We start from the raw sequence: 17,202 nt of genomic DNA on the forward strand, positions 1-17,202 counted from the left end.
TGGGTTTAAGCATTCTTGGAAACAGTTGGGATAATGTAAGTCAAATTTTGTTCTAGTGGTTTTTGGATGGGGGAATTCATGTTGATTGAGACACTTTCTGCCACTGAGATGACTTGGAAAAAAGTGTCCCAATCACCCTGAAATCACCCTATATTTTGAATCCAAAAATCTTACATATTGTGCCTTTAAGTCAGCATGGGATGCATTTTTTTTCTTATTTTACTATTTTATTTAGAGAAAACATTGTAACTTTGTCATGTCCCCATGCTGATTCCCTAATAACAATGTTCCAAACAAAGCATGTTTGCAGATTTTGTTGCCAATTATTTTATAGTTTTTCACGTGCCCCAACTTCACTATGCTGTTAACTAACAAAAAACTAGCAAAAGCTAGGTCCTAATGTTGCCTTGTCAGAAAATAGTAATAGATGTGTGTCATTTTGGTAGGCCTACAATAGCTATAGAGCTTAGAATATTTCACATACAACTTTCTATTTGACAACTTAAGGTAGGCCTATTTTAGTATTTATGATCATTCCAATAGCATGCGAATGGACATTATCACTAAAATATCCAATCTTTGTGTAAGATTAGCCTACAGAAAACACTACAACACAGGCTAACTCAGGCGCTGAAACTAAACCGTAATCATGGTGGATTAAGCTGTAAGGGATTAGAGAACACGTTGTTTTACACTTACAAACACACACATACAGAATCTTTTTTTTCTTCCTTTCTTTTTTTTTTTTTTTTTTTTTTTTACCAATCCACACCCTCTCTCTGTCTATCTGAGGTTGACTATGCAAAGGGCAAAGCGGGCGGCCCGCACTCCCACAATAACAGTCGTGACGTCAGCCCGTCACCGCTCCCGTTGGATGCAGCAGCGGAGCGGCGAGAGAGACTGAACGGTGATTGAAAGAGAAGAGAGCTGAACGGCGGTGGCGGCAGCCATCTTAAAACTACCGCACTAATCCGAGATATACATCTTCTGGATATTTTTGCAACACTGAGCTAAATCTGATTTTATCGGGCTTGAGGAGATAGAATAACACAGTTTAAGTCATTCGCTGTTTTTATTACGAAGGCGGGATGCGGATCCGTGGGGTGAAACCTTTCGCTTCTGCAGTCGGTCTGCTTTTAGGACTATTATGCGCGGTGGAGGCAGCCAAAGGTAAGAATCAGGACCTTTTTTTTTATTATTAATGAAAAGGTTAATATGTTAAAGTGTAGGCCTAGCGTTACCTTTTTAAAAGATATGGAAGGCTGTACGAAAATATTACTATAATTAAAATAATTTTAAAGATCCTGTAAGTGGTTTCTTGACAATGATGTGAAATAATCGCTCAATATCAGCGTCTGGATGTTGCGTCCATACATAGCAGTTTCTTAAAAATCAATCTCTGCGCTAATATCCCATCTCATACTAAAAAGATGTTATGAACTAATTGCTGTGGCCTGTCAGCTGTGAAATGTCCAATCTCTCTTACGGTTCCGCTTCACTTGACAGCTATTTTTGAGTCTCAATCCTTTAAAACAACGATATGTGCCAACACCCCGTGGCCAAGCAGACTTCAGCCTACAGCTATTTGTGTAACTACATCAGAGCATATTGCTTGGGAATCAAATATGTGTGCTTGATTTTTTTTTTACCCCATGCTCAAAGACAGTTTGTACCATTTTATCCGACAACGTTAGTTGTTTGTGATTTGTATTGTTATATATACACCGATGAAATGTGCGGTCCGCATTGCAGATCCTCTGTGGAATATATGTGGTCTGATTTTAAAAATTCATCTTTCAAATGGCTCACGCGCAGCTAAATATGACTGAAGGACATCGCTGCAGGTGCACGAGCAGACTTTACAGCAGTGACACGCGGGGATGAGCGAAACATTTGCCTGTGAAACGCAGCCTTTCCAGAAATATCCTGCCTTGCAGTTTCCTAGTTATTTTTTTTCTTAAAGATACAAGTGTTTTTGCTGTGAAGTTGAACTTTTATATGCGGATCATCTTATTAAAGAAATTTAAAGGATGATGTTTTTTTGTACATGGGTCAATGACGTCTCTTTTTTTTTGTCCAGATCAAAGAAGATATACAAAAATAAATTAAAAATTGATGATAATTGTTTAATTTTCTTAATTTAAAAGTCATTTTGACTTTTTTATGAGAGACAGTGTCAAAATTCCCTTCAGTTGTGTACACTTGAGTGTTCAAGGTGCAAAGAAAGTGTTTTAGTAGGCTATTTGCTTGATGGTTACACCACTTGACATTTTTAGAACCATTAGGTCCTTTTTTGTAGAAAATGGTGTGTGTGTGTGTGTGTGTGTGTGTGTGTGTGTGTATATATATATATATATTAGTTATTGCTCATTTTTATCCTGGATATATTTGTCATTGACCCACAGTCAAAATCAAGTCTTATGTATCATCATTCCTGTAGGGGTGCTAATAATTGTCAATCATTATGTTGTTGCCATGTGAGGCAGCTGGGAATGCATGGACTAAGCCAATTAACATACACGATAATTAACACATTGTTTCATGGTCCGTGGTTCAATTCATGGATAATACTTTATAATAACTTTTCATGTTTTATCTATATCTCTGGCTTTATCTTTAATAACAAAAGAAAGTTTGATTAGTGGGTTTCAATTGGTTTTGTAAACAAAGATGGTCTTGCAATCAAACATTAAATGGATGATTATTACCATGACCTTCATAGCACAACAATAGGGAAAATGTTTAACATGACATTAGCTAATAGTAAAAATATGCAAATGCATAAACAACAACAGAAGTGTGGTTTACCAGATATTGGGACAAATATTATTTTAGTTTTAGTGACAACAGAATTCAAATTCTGTTGAGCTTGATTGGACACAAGGGCATTGATGTCAATATCAATTTATATATTTTTCTTCTTCTTTGTTTTTGTTTTTCTTTACCCCACACACATTTTCTTTACCCCCCCCCCCCCCCCATACACACACACAAATTGATAAACATTTTCATCCACAACCCTACCGATGCTATTCCATGCTTTATCAAGGCTCATGTGTTTAAGTTGCTTTGGAGTCTATATTAAAATCAATTTGTATAGTTCCTAAAAGTATATGCCTAAATCGCATATGACGATTACTATACTAAAGACTTTTTGGGTATCTGTACATTTTGCTAGTTTTTCATTACTGGGAAATTGTGATTGCTTGACAGCCAAAAAATGTGTCACTATTCAGAGTAGCAGTTTTGATTAGTCTAATGGCTCATTTCCACCGAGCAGTACAGTACAGTACAATTTGGTAAGGTAAACCCTGATCCGGCTTGCGTTTCCACCATTAACTTGATAAGCGTGGTTCATGCCTGGAAGTAGTCTCAGCCTCAGACATCACACCCACAGATCGTTGGCTGAACGTCTGATGCATATGACACACTTATTTGGAGTTACAAAGTCATCTGATTGGTTGAATTCTACAGGATGTCTGTGAGACGTGGGTGTTGTGTGTTCAGTGAACTTGCACAACGTTCTTGAATGAATAGTTTATAGATGCATATAAACATTTCTCTTATAGATAGATTCTCTTATTGCAGGGACATCAACTTTACATTTTTACTCCCCTAAACATGACGCAGAACAAAATGAACTGTGATTGGTTACTTCACGTGTCGGTCAAACGTCTGCCATCAGTCTGAAGGTCTGGCTACCTGTCGGAAAATAGCGATTGACATCACTTGATATGCGTGATGTATGCCTGAAAGTAGCAATCAATGCCATTTTCGCGCGAAGAAGAAAGCAACACAGTAAAGAGCAATGGACATACAGCAGATCTTTTTCTTGCTTCTTGGCATGTGGCTGTTCATCTTAAGTAGGGTTGGGAACCGAGAACCGGTTCTTATGCAGAACCGATACTGATTTTTGAAAAATACCGGAACCGCGCGAAATTCCTGAGTGTCGGTTCCGAAAACGGTTCTGGTGCAATGTGTGTGCGAAGCGCTGGGAGTATAGCCGCGAGCCGCGCTCCCGCTCTCTCTCTCTCTCTCTCACACACACACACACACACACACATACTCACACTCACACTGTCCTAGCGCTGCCGCCTCCTTTCCCCTCACGTCACTTTTTTAAAATCCCCCACAGCGCGAGTCCCGCAAACGCGGCGCCGAGGAGCTTGTTTGTAATCCAAGGACAATGGCTCATTAGTTTCGAAATGGTTTGGGTACAAGGTGATCGTGCTGAAAATAAAGGCGTTTGTCCAGCCTTAGAAGCTCATTTGAAACATTGCCGCGGCTCATTTAAGAAAATGACAGCTCTGAAGAGACGCCGCTTTAGTTCGAGGTAAGTTAGTGCTAACAATAATAAAGAAAGACGATCAACACCTTATGTGTTACCACTGAAATGTGTGTGTATATATATATATATATATATATATATATATATATATATATATATATTTCCAAATGTAAGCCCATCTTATGCGAAATGCACGCTTCATACTGTCGTCTGCTCTGGCTCTAAAAACTGTTTACTTTTTGCAAACCTTGTGAGCGCGCAAACGCTGCGACCTCGCACCAAATGTTTTTATTGGTTTATTAAGTACAAACAGGAGAGTTATGAAAAATTGAGCGCGAGGGATATGTTCACTTCACACAAAAATATTTTGGAATGAGACGGCTAACTGTAGTAGCGTTTTGTCCACTGTCTATAATAGCCTAATTTAGAGATCACTTTTTTTTTTGAACGTTGACGGTCAACCATCGGTCAAACAGTCATCGGTTAACATCCCTAAAACAGAGAGAGAAAATGTAATAAGACAATTTCAGAGGTGTAAATTTGAACATGTTTATTTTAATTTCCATAAATTCCATATGGCTCGATTAATCCTGTAATATATGTATAGTACAGGACTTTTTTTTTGACATTGCCAACCTGTAAATTCTTTTGAGAGCAAGTAATAAACACAAAAAAGTATTGTTTAAAGTTGCGTATTGTGCCTTTTTCCTTTACCACTATTTGTTTAATAATTTTAATGGAACCGGAATCGGAACCGGAATCGTTAGGCGGAATCGGAACCGGAACCGGAACCGGAAAATTTCTCACGATTCCCAACCCTAATCTTAAGACAATCTTTCATTGTGTTTCAACTGTATATTAAAAAATGGTGCCTCTTGTCTTGTCAATCCCCAAGTGACGATTCTCTGTCAACCAATCAACGTTCTGCAATGATTCTAGCTCCACCCTTTAGGTACCGAACTACTATAAGTACCCTAACGGAAGTGTGCCAAATAAGTGGTACGGTTTAGTATTTAGTACCATTATCAACAATTGCTATAAAATAATTGTTTACTGTACTGTACCGCTTGGTGGAAACAAGCCATAAAATTCACAACCAAGCAAAGTCTTCTACTTTCTCTTTTACAGAGTCTCTGTATTCACATATTTAAATGTCTGCCTCCACACATGATGAACATGATGTTCCACACATGCCTGAAATCGTCCGAAATCGCATACTTCCCTTCTATATAGTAGGTAAAAACCATGATGTGACAAAATAAGTATGTCCGAATTCTCAGTAGGCAAAAAATACCTGGATAACCGACTATTTCTGGTGAGATATTGAAGTGTGCATATGATGGACACTTTACTATCCCACAAGGCCATGGGGGAGGATTTGTGAATGGCAGTAAAGCGACGCAATTAGGTCACATGATAATGCCAGCATAGCGAATGCAGTACGTCCGGATTAAATTCACACATACTTTTTTTAGTACTCGCAAAGTATGCATTCAAAATAAGTACCTTCTCAAGAGAGTATGTCATTTCGGACACAGCCCTTGTCTCACTGACTCACAGTTTTTATAATAGCCTTAAATAACTTTATTACCCATAATGCATTTGACAGGCTCTCTGAGTTTGACTAGCTTTGTTTAAACACACCTGCTTACTTCCCTGCTGTTATCAGTTCTGTGAAAACCCCACCGCAAACGGTCATGAGATGTCCAGCATGCTTTAAAGTTAGAACAAGTTCTTTTAGTGGATATATTTTATTGGATATCAGTTTGATTATAAAAGTTGTTTCTGAAGGATGGTGAGAGATGAATTACCACATTAATTCAAGCTGTGTGCTCACAAAGCAGTTGCCAGGGAGGAAATACCTGACTGTTAAATCCCACCTTCTGACTTCAGACCATTAATTAGCTTAATACATCACTAACAAGTGGTGTGGCAGAAGGAATGGAACTAATATAAAACTAACAAATTGTATGAAACCCAGTATAAAAAGAAGTGTCTTCCATCATTTTCAAATCAAGACATGACCATGTCGTCTGTACTAGGTGCCAACTGGGTCACTAAAGACTCTATTGATACACTGTAAAAAGTAAGTAACCTGGTTGCTTTAATTTTGAGTTCATTGAAATGTAAAAGTTGAGTTGATACAATGAAGGAAATTTGTTTATTAAATAGAAACTCAAAATATTATTGTATCTGAACCACATAAAAAATGTGATAAATCATGAAAATAGCACAATTTCATGTTTCATGTTTCACGGCGTCATCGCAAATAAAACAACGCACATTTACCCATAATGCTTACAAAATCTTTTAATAATATTTAAATAAAGGTTGTTGATTCTCAAAAAGGTTCATTGTATTAACTCAAATTTTTAATTTCAATGAACTAAAAATTTTAAGGCAACCAGGTAACTTATTTTTAAAATTATTTTTCACAGTGTAGACGAAGTTCCTCCTTTCTGTCTTACATCACGTTGAAATATTTTATATAATAATTACAATTTTATGAATTGTGATTGACCTTATTTTGCCATAATTAGACCCGATGCTAACATGACAATAACTTAAACTCGCTTAGTTGTAGATTTTGTGTGAAGGGTTCTTTTTATTCATTGATGTAATGAAGGTTCAGTCAGAGTATATTTTTGGAAAGTTAGAGTATATCAGAAATAAACGTGCTTTTTATCGCAGCTTACAAGTGATTTATTACTACAATATTGCTCCTACACTGTAAAAAAATATTTAGAAAAAAAGTTACCTGGTTGCCTTAATTTTGAGTTGATTGAAATTAAAATTTTGAGTTAATACAATGAACATTTTTTGAGATTTGACAACCTTTATTAAAATATTATTTAAAAAATGTGTAAGCATATTTGGTAATTGTGTGTGTTTTATTTCTGATGACGCAGTGAAACATGCCAAATAGTGCTATTGTCATGATTTATCAGATTTTTTATGTGGTTCAGATACAATAATATTTTGAGTTTCTATTTATTAAACAAAGTTCCTTCATTGTATCAAATCAAATTTTTAATTTCAATAAACTCAAAATTTTAAGGCAACCAGGTTACTTACTTTTTTAAGTTAAACCAACAAAAACCAACAATTATTATTAGAGAATAATATCCATATCTATAGATACTAATAAGCAGTTCACAACATTTCAGATGGAAGGAGATCTTGTATAAACAGCTGCTTGTTCGACTCGTGTGCCCCTCGGTCAAATGTTTTGCTTGTTTCAGCAAAGTGAATCCTGTAGCAGAATGTCTTAATTTACAGATGGCTTGATGGATAATCTCTCAGGATTCTTCTCATAGGAACTAGACGTGTTTTGAAGTGTTGGTTTTGTAGATAGCCAGACATCCATTAGCAGCGCTCTGCTTCGATGTAAGCTTTGGAGGGCCCATTAATTCTAGTAAATGTGGGAAGAGAATTCACACAGCATAGAGGATGGATAAAATAAACTGAGCAGACTTTGTCTCAGGAGGAGGTAGTGGACTCATTGTTCCTGTGAAGCAAGGAACACACAGGGACTGTTGTTGTCGATGCACGCTGATAGGACTTAATTAATGGGAGGCTTTTAGAATTATTTAAAGTGTTTGGCTGATTCATTTGTTATTATGCTATCATATCTGTTAAAGACATTCTGGGTTGTTTTGCCCATTTTTAGTTTCCCTTTAGTGTCTTCCAACCTCTGAATGCAATTTTTGGCTGAGGATCAAAGTTTCATATGTTGTGCTATTTAGCTATGGAATTTATGCTCTGGGAAACAAAGGGTCCCTTGGCCGAGAGCTTAGAGCCGCGTGCCGCAATAAACACGTCACAATGCGCCCACTGTTAGACGTCACTCAGAATTATTTGACTTATGTACCGAATTTGAAGAACTCTTTAAGCATAACAGTGAACAAAGCATCTGTTTTTTGTTTTTGTTTTTAAATGCTGCATTTTAATTTTTGGTGCAGCCAGTGTGGCAGAAATTCACTTAGACAATCAGCTCTTATTCCTCGTGGCGTCTGGGCAGTCAGGGGTAATTTCATTGGCCCCTTTGTGAGCTGAATTGAGTCAGTGATCTGTCAAGAATAGGTCATTATGTACTAAATATAAGGTCTGGCGCTTTGACTTGCATGGTAGCCGGATGACTCCTAATGTTGATCTTCCTAAAGCAACATGTTGCATTTAAAGTAAACAGGCCAAATCATGTGTTTGTGTTTGTATATTGGTGTTCTACTGAGAGACGTGCAAATCAACATTTTCAAAATCGTTTGGTTGCTTGAACGACTAGTCATGGTTTCAGGTTCATGTGGCCCCAGTTAGACGTGCTTTTAGAGAGGACATAACAGTCCAAACTTTCTTTTTTTACACATGCGCTAAAATATTAAATTGTTCAACTTTAAGATTTTCAGCAGCCATTACTCCAGTGTCACATGATGCTTCAGAAATCATTCTAACATACTGATTTCATTTCAATAAGCATTTCTAATTATCAGTGTTGATAACAGTTGTGTTGCTTAATATTTTTGTGGAAACCATAATATATGTTTTCAGGACTATTTGATGAATAGAAAGTTCAAAGGACCAGCATTTATTTAAAATAGAAATCTTAATATATATATTCTTACCCTGCTCCTACTGACTGAAAATTATTATATGCACCTGGGTGATATGATATAATATTATAGGCTTATATGTTATTATGACATATTTATATAAGAAATTTTTGTGACAAATTAGTAAACCATTGTAATTGGATTAAACGTTTGTTACTGATGCCCAGTATGACCAGTGGAGTGCGTCTTCAGCTGTATATAGATACTATTCAGGGTTTAAAGACCAGGCTTTTTCTTGGTCACCCGGGAAGAAAGAACAAAAGGTTAAAGATCTTTCGTCAATGCCCTAAAAATGAGACCTTAATGTAGACCCAATAGAAACCTATTTTGTCAGTAACCCTACCTATAACATTATTACCTGCTTACATTTCAGGTCAACCCAATCCACACACTGAGTGCTCTGAAGAGAGCCCATCCATTCAGTGTGTGTCAGGGTTTGTGCTCTTTGTTTAGCCTGATAAATGTGGCCCTCTGCTATTCAGTGCCTCATCGCGTCAGCACCAGTGCTCCATGGGAACAGGTAACCAGAGAGTAGGTGTTACCTGTGTATAGAGATCTGTGCAGCATGGCCTCCGGAGATATGAAAAGCAGCCCTGTGTTCTATGGCTACGGCTCGTTTTCACTCTCACTGGGCCTTTGTGTGCTCCATACTGAGCTGTGATTGAGCACCATTCACACCGCCCTGCCCCCACCCTCTCTGAAAACGCCTGGGCCTTGTTGTGCTGTAGCGGCTGCTCCGGTGGACAAACAGATACTTCCTTGAGTACACATTGACCCTCTGCTTTGGCTTGACTTCGAACCCCTCCTACTGGGAGATATTTTGGTCAGTAGATCCCAGAGATTTGCCCTATGTTTGTCTACAGGGTCTTGAACTTCAATGAACAATCAATTCCCTGATTGTTAAGGGTAGTGGCTTTTTTTGTGGTTGCCTTCAACCAACTTGCATTTCAAGACGTTAAGAAAATTAGCTGCTCATTCACCCCGCAGAAAATAACAATGTCGATCATTATAAATATTTATAAGCTGAATCATTATGATTATCTCTCTTGGCCGTGAAGTAATTTGTAACATTTTCATTGGTGAACATTTGCATTGCATTTTAGTCTGAGACTAAAATGACTGTAAACGTGAATATATTTTTTAACTTAATTACTTAATTTAGTCTGCATTGGAGTAGGGAAAATCCATAAGCGGATTTGTCAGTTATTGCATTGATAAAATGTTTTAGCACGCAATTATGAAGCCATTCAAAATCAAATGGCTTTTATGAACCAGTTATTTTAATGAGGCAGTCAAATATATTCCCAAAATGACTCTCAAATATGCTTGCAGTTTGATTCCCAAACCAGTTAAAAAAATCTCGCCCTCAGCCAATTGTATTGGTTTAGGTTAGGGTGTAGACTAGGGTTTTGGGTTAATAAGGCCAAAGTAAAGCAAAGTGTAAAGTGCGCATGATGCAAATTTTTTCATCTGAAGAGTATTCGCATACTGGAACGCACACCGGCAGGTTACTGATGCTCATTTAACGTTTCACTGGTGTGAACATATTCATAACAATAATTAAATATTATATATAAAGTATATTTTTTCGATATTAAATGTGTATACTTTATAGAATGTATATAATTCATTACTGTATAATTTAACAATGTTCTAATCTTCTGACTAAAAAAGTAGTTTTGATTCCTTCCTCATTTTAGGAGCTAATGCCCTGCATTGAGATTTAAGAGGCCATCATGAGCAAAAAGCCATCTCAGTTGTTCTGGAGATGTTGTATCAGTCGTTCAGTGATTTCCTAGCAGGCCATTGTGTTGGCCCATTGTCCTGCATTCTTCACATGAGAATGGTGTCTGCTCAGCAAAGACGTCAAGCCACGGCAACAAATTGGGAATGATTCTTCAAAAAGAAGTTTATAAGTCTTTGTCAGGATTAAAGGCAAATGCATCAAGTGTGAAAGCCCATACATTTTCTGCCGAGGTGTAGATTAGTATAGTTATCGTTTACTGCCACAGATAGACCTTGAATTGTGAAGCAGCTGCGTGCTCTGTGAGAACTCGCAGCTCGCTCGCACTCGGGGTGAGAACGGAGGTGTCTGTTGTGTTAATTGTCAAAGGTTGCGGTAGATCACAATCTGGGAGGGATCACTGTCACGAAAAGGTTTCTGGGCCATACTGACCAGAAATAGCCACCCCTTGTTAAACCATTTAAATGTGCCGTATGCATACAGGACACAGGAGGAAGCCCATTTGAAGCTTTCTTTCAGATTATTTTGTTGCCCAGTTGCCATATACATGGCTTGAGGGATTCTAGCAGATGGATGAACAAGCATGGCTGACACCATAACCTTTGGCCTCCCCTCATCAATCAAATCATAATGCAAGAAACACACATTCACACTCTCAATTCAGATAGCATTCTGTCTCGCTCACCATTTTAAGAAGCTCACCAGTGCGTCCCCAACCCCCATGTCAAATAATGGCCAAAATTAGGCTGTACAAAGTATGTTGCTTAATTGCTTTATGCTTGTGGGTTCTCGAGCTATCAGCAAATTAATTACTTCCGTTTGCCATTATTGAAGGCTTGTAGAGTAATGCATGTCTGAATAATTACAGGAAAAAGTCTTGTTCGTTTCCTTTGGATGCCACTATCCAACAAGTAATATTGTGCAAACCTGCCACAACATCGATATCATTAAATTGAAGTTAAAATATGCAACTGCAAAAGATTGATAGGCTTGTGTTCAATAATATGGAAGTGAACAACATATTTCTTACTAAAGCTATGGTTTGTAATGTCTTTTCCATGCTTTCTTCAGTCACAATAATGTATTGTCTTATTGTCTTTGTATTATCTATATTTGAAGGCTTTTTTTGGACAAAAACTGATAAATGTGATTTATTGGGATAAATTAGGCGGTCAAATGTAATGTTTAGTTATTTTGAGTTTTATGCTTGATTACAAGTATCTTAATTATTTTCTTAATGTGCACTACATTCAAAAATTAAGTTAATATTCCTTAAATAATTGTAATATTCTGATTGGAGGCTTTCTTCTTATTATCAATGAATTTTATTTTGGCAGGATTCTTTGATGAATAAAATAAGTTAAAACAACATTTATTTAAAATAGAAATCATCTTTACTGATGCTTTTTTAAATATACAAAATGACAACAAAAACATAATGGCCTAAAAGTAATAATAATCAGCTTTTCATATTTTTGTCTCTTTTTATGTTGCTATAAGGGTGTTATCTATAAAAGTGAAGAACCATTTTCTCACATGCTTATAATAATTAAGTCAGTGCTGTGTTCTTTTAGCCGTCTTGCTGTAAACTTTTGACTCAAGCTTATGTGACACCACAGCACTTTGTAAAGTCTGTGACCTTGTAAGAGAATGAAACAGGAGCATCTCATTATGGGATTAGGTTTCAGTGGGTTTACATGATGGCTAACGGGATTGCATGCCAGGCATAGCGCAATATTGCCTGACCCGGACCCCCCATCTGCAGTCGGCTCATTCTGTCTGGCCAGAGCCACTGCAATAATATTTTTCATCGATCAGATAACGTAGCGATAGCTGCACATGGCCTGTGTCCCAGCTGGTCACGGTGACGCAATCTGACTGGATGGCTGTGCAGCATAAAGCGTGAAAAAGACTGTGACTAGGCGATTCTATGCTTGCCAACTCCAATATGTAGCTTGGAATGTATTTGGATATTAAGCCGCCGGCTTGTTCTGGATGCCTCAGCTTCACTTAGACAGGGTTTTGTTTAGCCCCTTAGACATGCATGCAAAAAATATGCGCAGGAGCTGGTTAGTTCTTCAGTATTAGTCTATGATCATCTAATCTTGGGTGTTGCTGGGATGGAGGCAGCTCCAGGCCTCCTCATCCAGGCTGCATCATTAGGCACTAATTTGTGCCTGCTAGCATTCAAAAGATTTGATTACAGCTAAATGGCTTAATTTGCGGATATTATCCAAATGACTGTAATCTGGAGAATGGATGGTGGCAAACGGTTTGTGCTTGTCAAATACAAATATTGTTATCTGCAATTGTGAAAAGTAGGTCCTCTTTTTCTCTAATGACGTTTTCTGTTAAAGGTGAAGGGTTAAAATGTTTTTTCTACAATTCCACTGTCACCCAATGTAATGATTAAATAACTGATAATAATATATAAATACCTCAAATATATATAAGACATACAAATATAATATATATAAGCAATATCACACAGCAGGGTGATATGGTTGTATATCAGCAGCACTGCTGTTATAATGATATACAATCATATTGCACAGTTCAACGTAATAAATAATGAGTAGGCAAGGCAAGGCAGTTTTATTTGTATAGCATATTTCATACACAATGGCAATTCAAAGTGCTTTACATAGAAATTAATTTAAATAGTTTTAAAGAAAAAAAAAATTAAAAAAAGAAAAAAAAAATACACTGTATATATTTCAAACTTTTTTAACAAATCAAAAACTGAAAAATTGGGCATGCAAAATTATTCGGCCCCTTTACTTCCAGAAGTTCAGTGAGGATCTCTGAATGATCCAATGTTGACCTAAATGACTAATGATGACAAATAGAATCCACCTGTGTGTAATCAAGTCTCCGTATAAATGCACCTGCACTATGATAATCTCAGAGGTCCGTTTAAAGCGCAGAGAGCATCATGAAGAACAAGGAACACACCAGGCAGGTCCGAGATACTGTTGTTGGAGAAGTTTAAAGCTGGATTTGGATACAAAAAGATTTCCCAAGCTTTAAACATCCCAAGGAGCACTGTGCAAGCGATAATATTGAAATGGAAGGAGTATCAGACCACTGCAAATCTACCAAGACCTGGCCGTCCCTCTATACTTTCAGCTCATACAAGGAGAAGACTGATCAGAGATGCAGCCAAGAGGCCCATGATCACTCTGGAAGAACTGCAGAGATCTACAGCTGAGGTGGGAGACTCTGTCCATAGGACAACAATCAGTTGTATACTGCACAAATCTGACCTTTCTGGAAGAGTGGCAAGAGGAAAGCCATTTCTTAAAGATATCCATAAAAAGTGTTGTTTAAAGTTTGCCACAAGCCACCTGGGAGACACACCAAACATGTGGAAGAAGGTGCTCTGGTCAGATGAAACCAAAATTGAACTTTTTGGCAACAATGCAAAACGTTATGTTTGGCATAAAAGCAACACAGCTCATGACCCTGAACACACCATCCCCACTGTCAAACATGGTGGTGCCAGCATCATGGTTTGGGCCTGCTTTTCTTCAGCATGGACAGGGAAGATGGTTAAAATTGATGGGAAGATGGATGGAGCCAAATACAGGACCATTCTGGAAGAAAACCTGATGGAGTCTGCAAAAGACCCGAGACTGGGACAGAGATTTGTCTTCCAACAAGACAATGATCCAAAACATAAAGCAAAATCTACAATGGAATGGTTTAAAAATAAACATATCCAGGTGTTAGAATGGCCAAGTCAAAGTACAGACCTGAATCCAATCGAGAATCTGTGGAAAGAACTGAAAACTGCTGTTCACAAACGCTCTCCATCCAACCTCACTGAGCTCGAGCTGTTCTGCAGGAGGAATGGGCAAAAATTTCAGTGCAAAACTGATAGAGACATACCCCAAGTGACTTACAGCTGTAATCGCAGCAAAAGGTGACGCTACAAAGTATTAACTTAAGGGGGCCGAATAATTTTGCACGCCCAATTTTTCAGTTTTTTATATGTTTAAAAAGTTGGATAATATCCAATAATATTCCGTTCCACTTAATGATTGTGTCCCACTTGTTGTTGATTCTTCACAAAAAATTACAGTTTTATATCTTTATGTTTGAACCTTGAAATGTGGCAAAAGGTCGCAAAGTTTAAGGGGGCCGCAAGGTACTGTGTGTGTGTGTGTGTGTGTATATATATATATATATATATATATATATATATATATATATATATATATATATATATATATATATATATATATATAATGGTGAGAAATAGATCCCTATATGCCAGATTCTAAATTCAGGTACCCCTATCTGAGATGAAAGAGATGGGGCAGGTTCGCAATGTCTCCTGAACCTTACAAGTCGGTCCTGTAGTAAATATATAAGAAAAAACAACAAAATCGAATGGTCCTAGGATGGCTTGCGTGTGAATAAATTATGGGATTATTATCATTTTTGGGTGAACTACTAAGAGGATTCCCATGACTGCGCTAATGCGGCGTAATAATGTTACTTTCATTGAAATCTATATCACAATCACTAACAGACCCTTTCTCTATACTCTATACCTCTATACAGCATATTATTTATACAACATAATATTTATTGAACAACAATATTTAAAATAACAACAATAGCCTTTATAAAAGGCAATAAGTACAAAATGTACAAAAGCAGTGATCTAGTACAGGATTCAAGTTAAATATAGTCTAAATATAAAGTAATGAAGCTTAACTTTGCCTTCAGTCAAACTGATTTTTCTCTGGAACAAGTAATAGATTAATAAAACCAGATTGCCCGTTTGATACACCCCAAATTAACTATTTAAACACTATCTACATAAGAGCCAGCATCAAATTCCCAAAGGACTGGCCAATATGAATCTGTTCTCTGCATGTACATGGTCACTGAACGACCGCTCGGTCTGGAGCATGCATCTGCAAGAACATCAAAAAATATGTAATAGGCTATGTATAGACACATATTTGAGGTCTAAATAACTACATTCTCGCCTTAAAACTCTTTTCACAACAACAGTAGTATTTGCTCTGCAATGATGCCAGGATACAAACGATGAAAAGGTCCCAGTATTGATACTGGGAGAAAAAAGCACTTCTGGAAAAGGCTTTCATCCAATCAGATCTGAGAAACAGGAAGAACTGTATTAAATTATATTAAAATCTGTTCCAATATGCTATGGCCTTCAGACTTAAAATGAACATGCTGTCGAATGAAAATTGATTGAACTGTGATCTCATATATTTACTCCACTGAGCTCATGTGTCAGTGCTGCTCTAATGCACCAGTTACATAATATTGATTTGCATGGCTTTCATCATAAAACACTATGCTGTGACCTCCTCTTCAGACAGAGAGTGTTTCCATCTATACCCATCTCTAGCCTTTAACCACTTGTCTCAACACTTTTCTACTGTTGTCATTATGAAATCATATTTTTGGTGTTTTGTCAACATTTGTGGCCTATTTATCGAACAATTCTCTCTGTAGGTCTTTGTCACAGTTGCTTTGTGTTGTTGCTGCGTAAAGATCTAAAGTGTTTCTATACAAAATGGATGTGAAAACATCCAACTGGCTTCCTGCCGGCCCAAACGGTTGCCTTGTGCCAGAGCTGCAGGGCTTAGAAATGACATCAACCACATCAGAGCTCGTTCAGTAATCAGATTCATTCTCCGCCAGCCTGGTAACCAGCCCTTCCTCTTTGATACCCGCTCATTTAGTTTAGTTTATTGCAGACCAGACGTCAGTGTGGGCTTTTCAAACATAAGCTGTTTTTAATGGTTCATTATGGGCTTCAAGAAAGTTTAAAGAAGAAAATAATTGCAGTTTGATTGGTAAATGTGTTTTTGGTAAGAGAAGGAGTGATATGTGTACCATATGTTCTTTGAGTGTGTGTGTGTGTAGGAGTGTCGCCAGTGTTTAGCAGGTGTTTGGCTGCTGTGTTTAGTGGTTTTCGCTAGCTGGGATCGGTGCCATGACTGAATGCGCTCCAAGAGGTCTCAAGGACCCTTATTGAGATGTTTCAAAATAAAGACTGATGTCCATAGAGTATCTTTATAATCCTCACTTGGTTTGTGAACAGGTTCTTAGTGAGGACTGAGTATCTCTTTTTATGTTAATATGTGATGATATCAATGTTATCAGTAGGTTTGTTCTTTGGCAGAAGGGTTTGTGAGTACAAACAGTTCTTTGTCAGCGTAAACCCAGCTTAACCTCTCTCGGTTACAAATATCCCACGTTGATGCTTTGATTTACTTTCCATTACTTAGCAGGACATTTTAAGGCATTTTCAAATTGGGTAGCTTTCCTAAGCGGTTGTACTGACGGAGGAACCCAAGCAATAGGGACCACAATAAGCTGTGTTTCTATCTGATTTGCATTTTTTTTTTGCGCAAATTCATTTTTCCAGAAAAATAGTGTTCAAGAGAACCAAATCATCACTTCCAGTAAAGCCACACTGGCTCATTTCTTAAATAAATTTAATAAAATGCTTGCACTTTATAGTGCGCTTTATGTTTGCTAGCACTCAGCAGATGACAGGTTTGGCTTTAGCA

General features: G+C 37.4%; 1 protein-coding gene across 4 annotated transcripts in view; it reads left to right on the forward strand.

Annotated features, from left to right (window-relative positions):
* Positions 1-885: 885 nt before the first annotated feature.
* The window catches only part of clstn1 (calsyntenin 1), a 48,088-nt gene continuing 31,771 nt past the window's right edge, over positions 886-17,202 (forward strand). For 3 of the 4 annotated variants that reach the window (XM_067445938.1, XM_067445939.1, XM_067445941.1), the window contains exon 1: positions 887-1,170. In XM_067445938.1, the coding sequence (XP_067302039.1) occupies positions 1,089-1,170 (82 nt within the window). In that variant the 5' untranslated portion in view covers positions 887-1,088. Of the gene's footprint in view, positions 1,171-17,202 lie in introns of all 4 variants that reach the window. The other variant, XM_067445940.1, reaches the window with a different exon arrangement.

Source organism: Pseudorasbora parva, chromosome 6 (assembly GCF_024679245.1).
Source record: "Pseudorasbora parva isolate DD20220531a chromosome 6, ASM2467924v1, whole genome shotgun sequence".
NCBI classification, from domain to species: domain Eukaryota; kingdom Metazoa; phylum Chordata; class Actinopteri; order Cypriniformes; family Gobionidae; genus Pseudorasbora; species Pseudorasbora parva.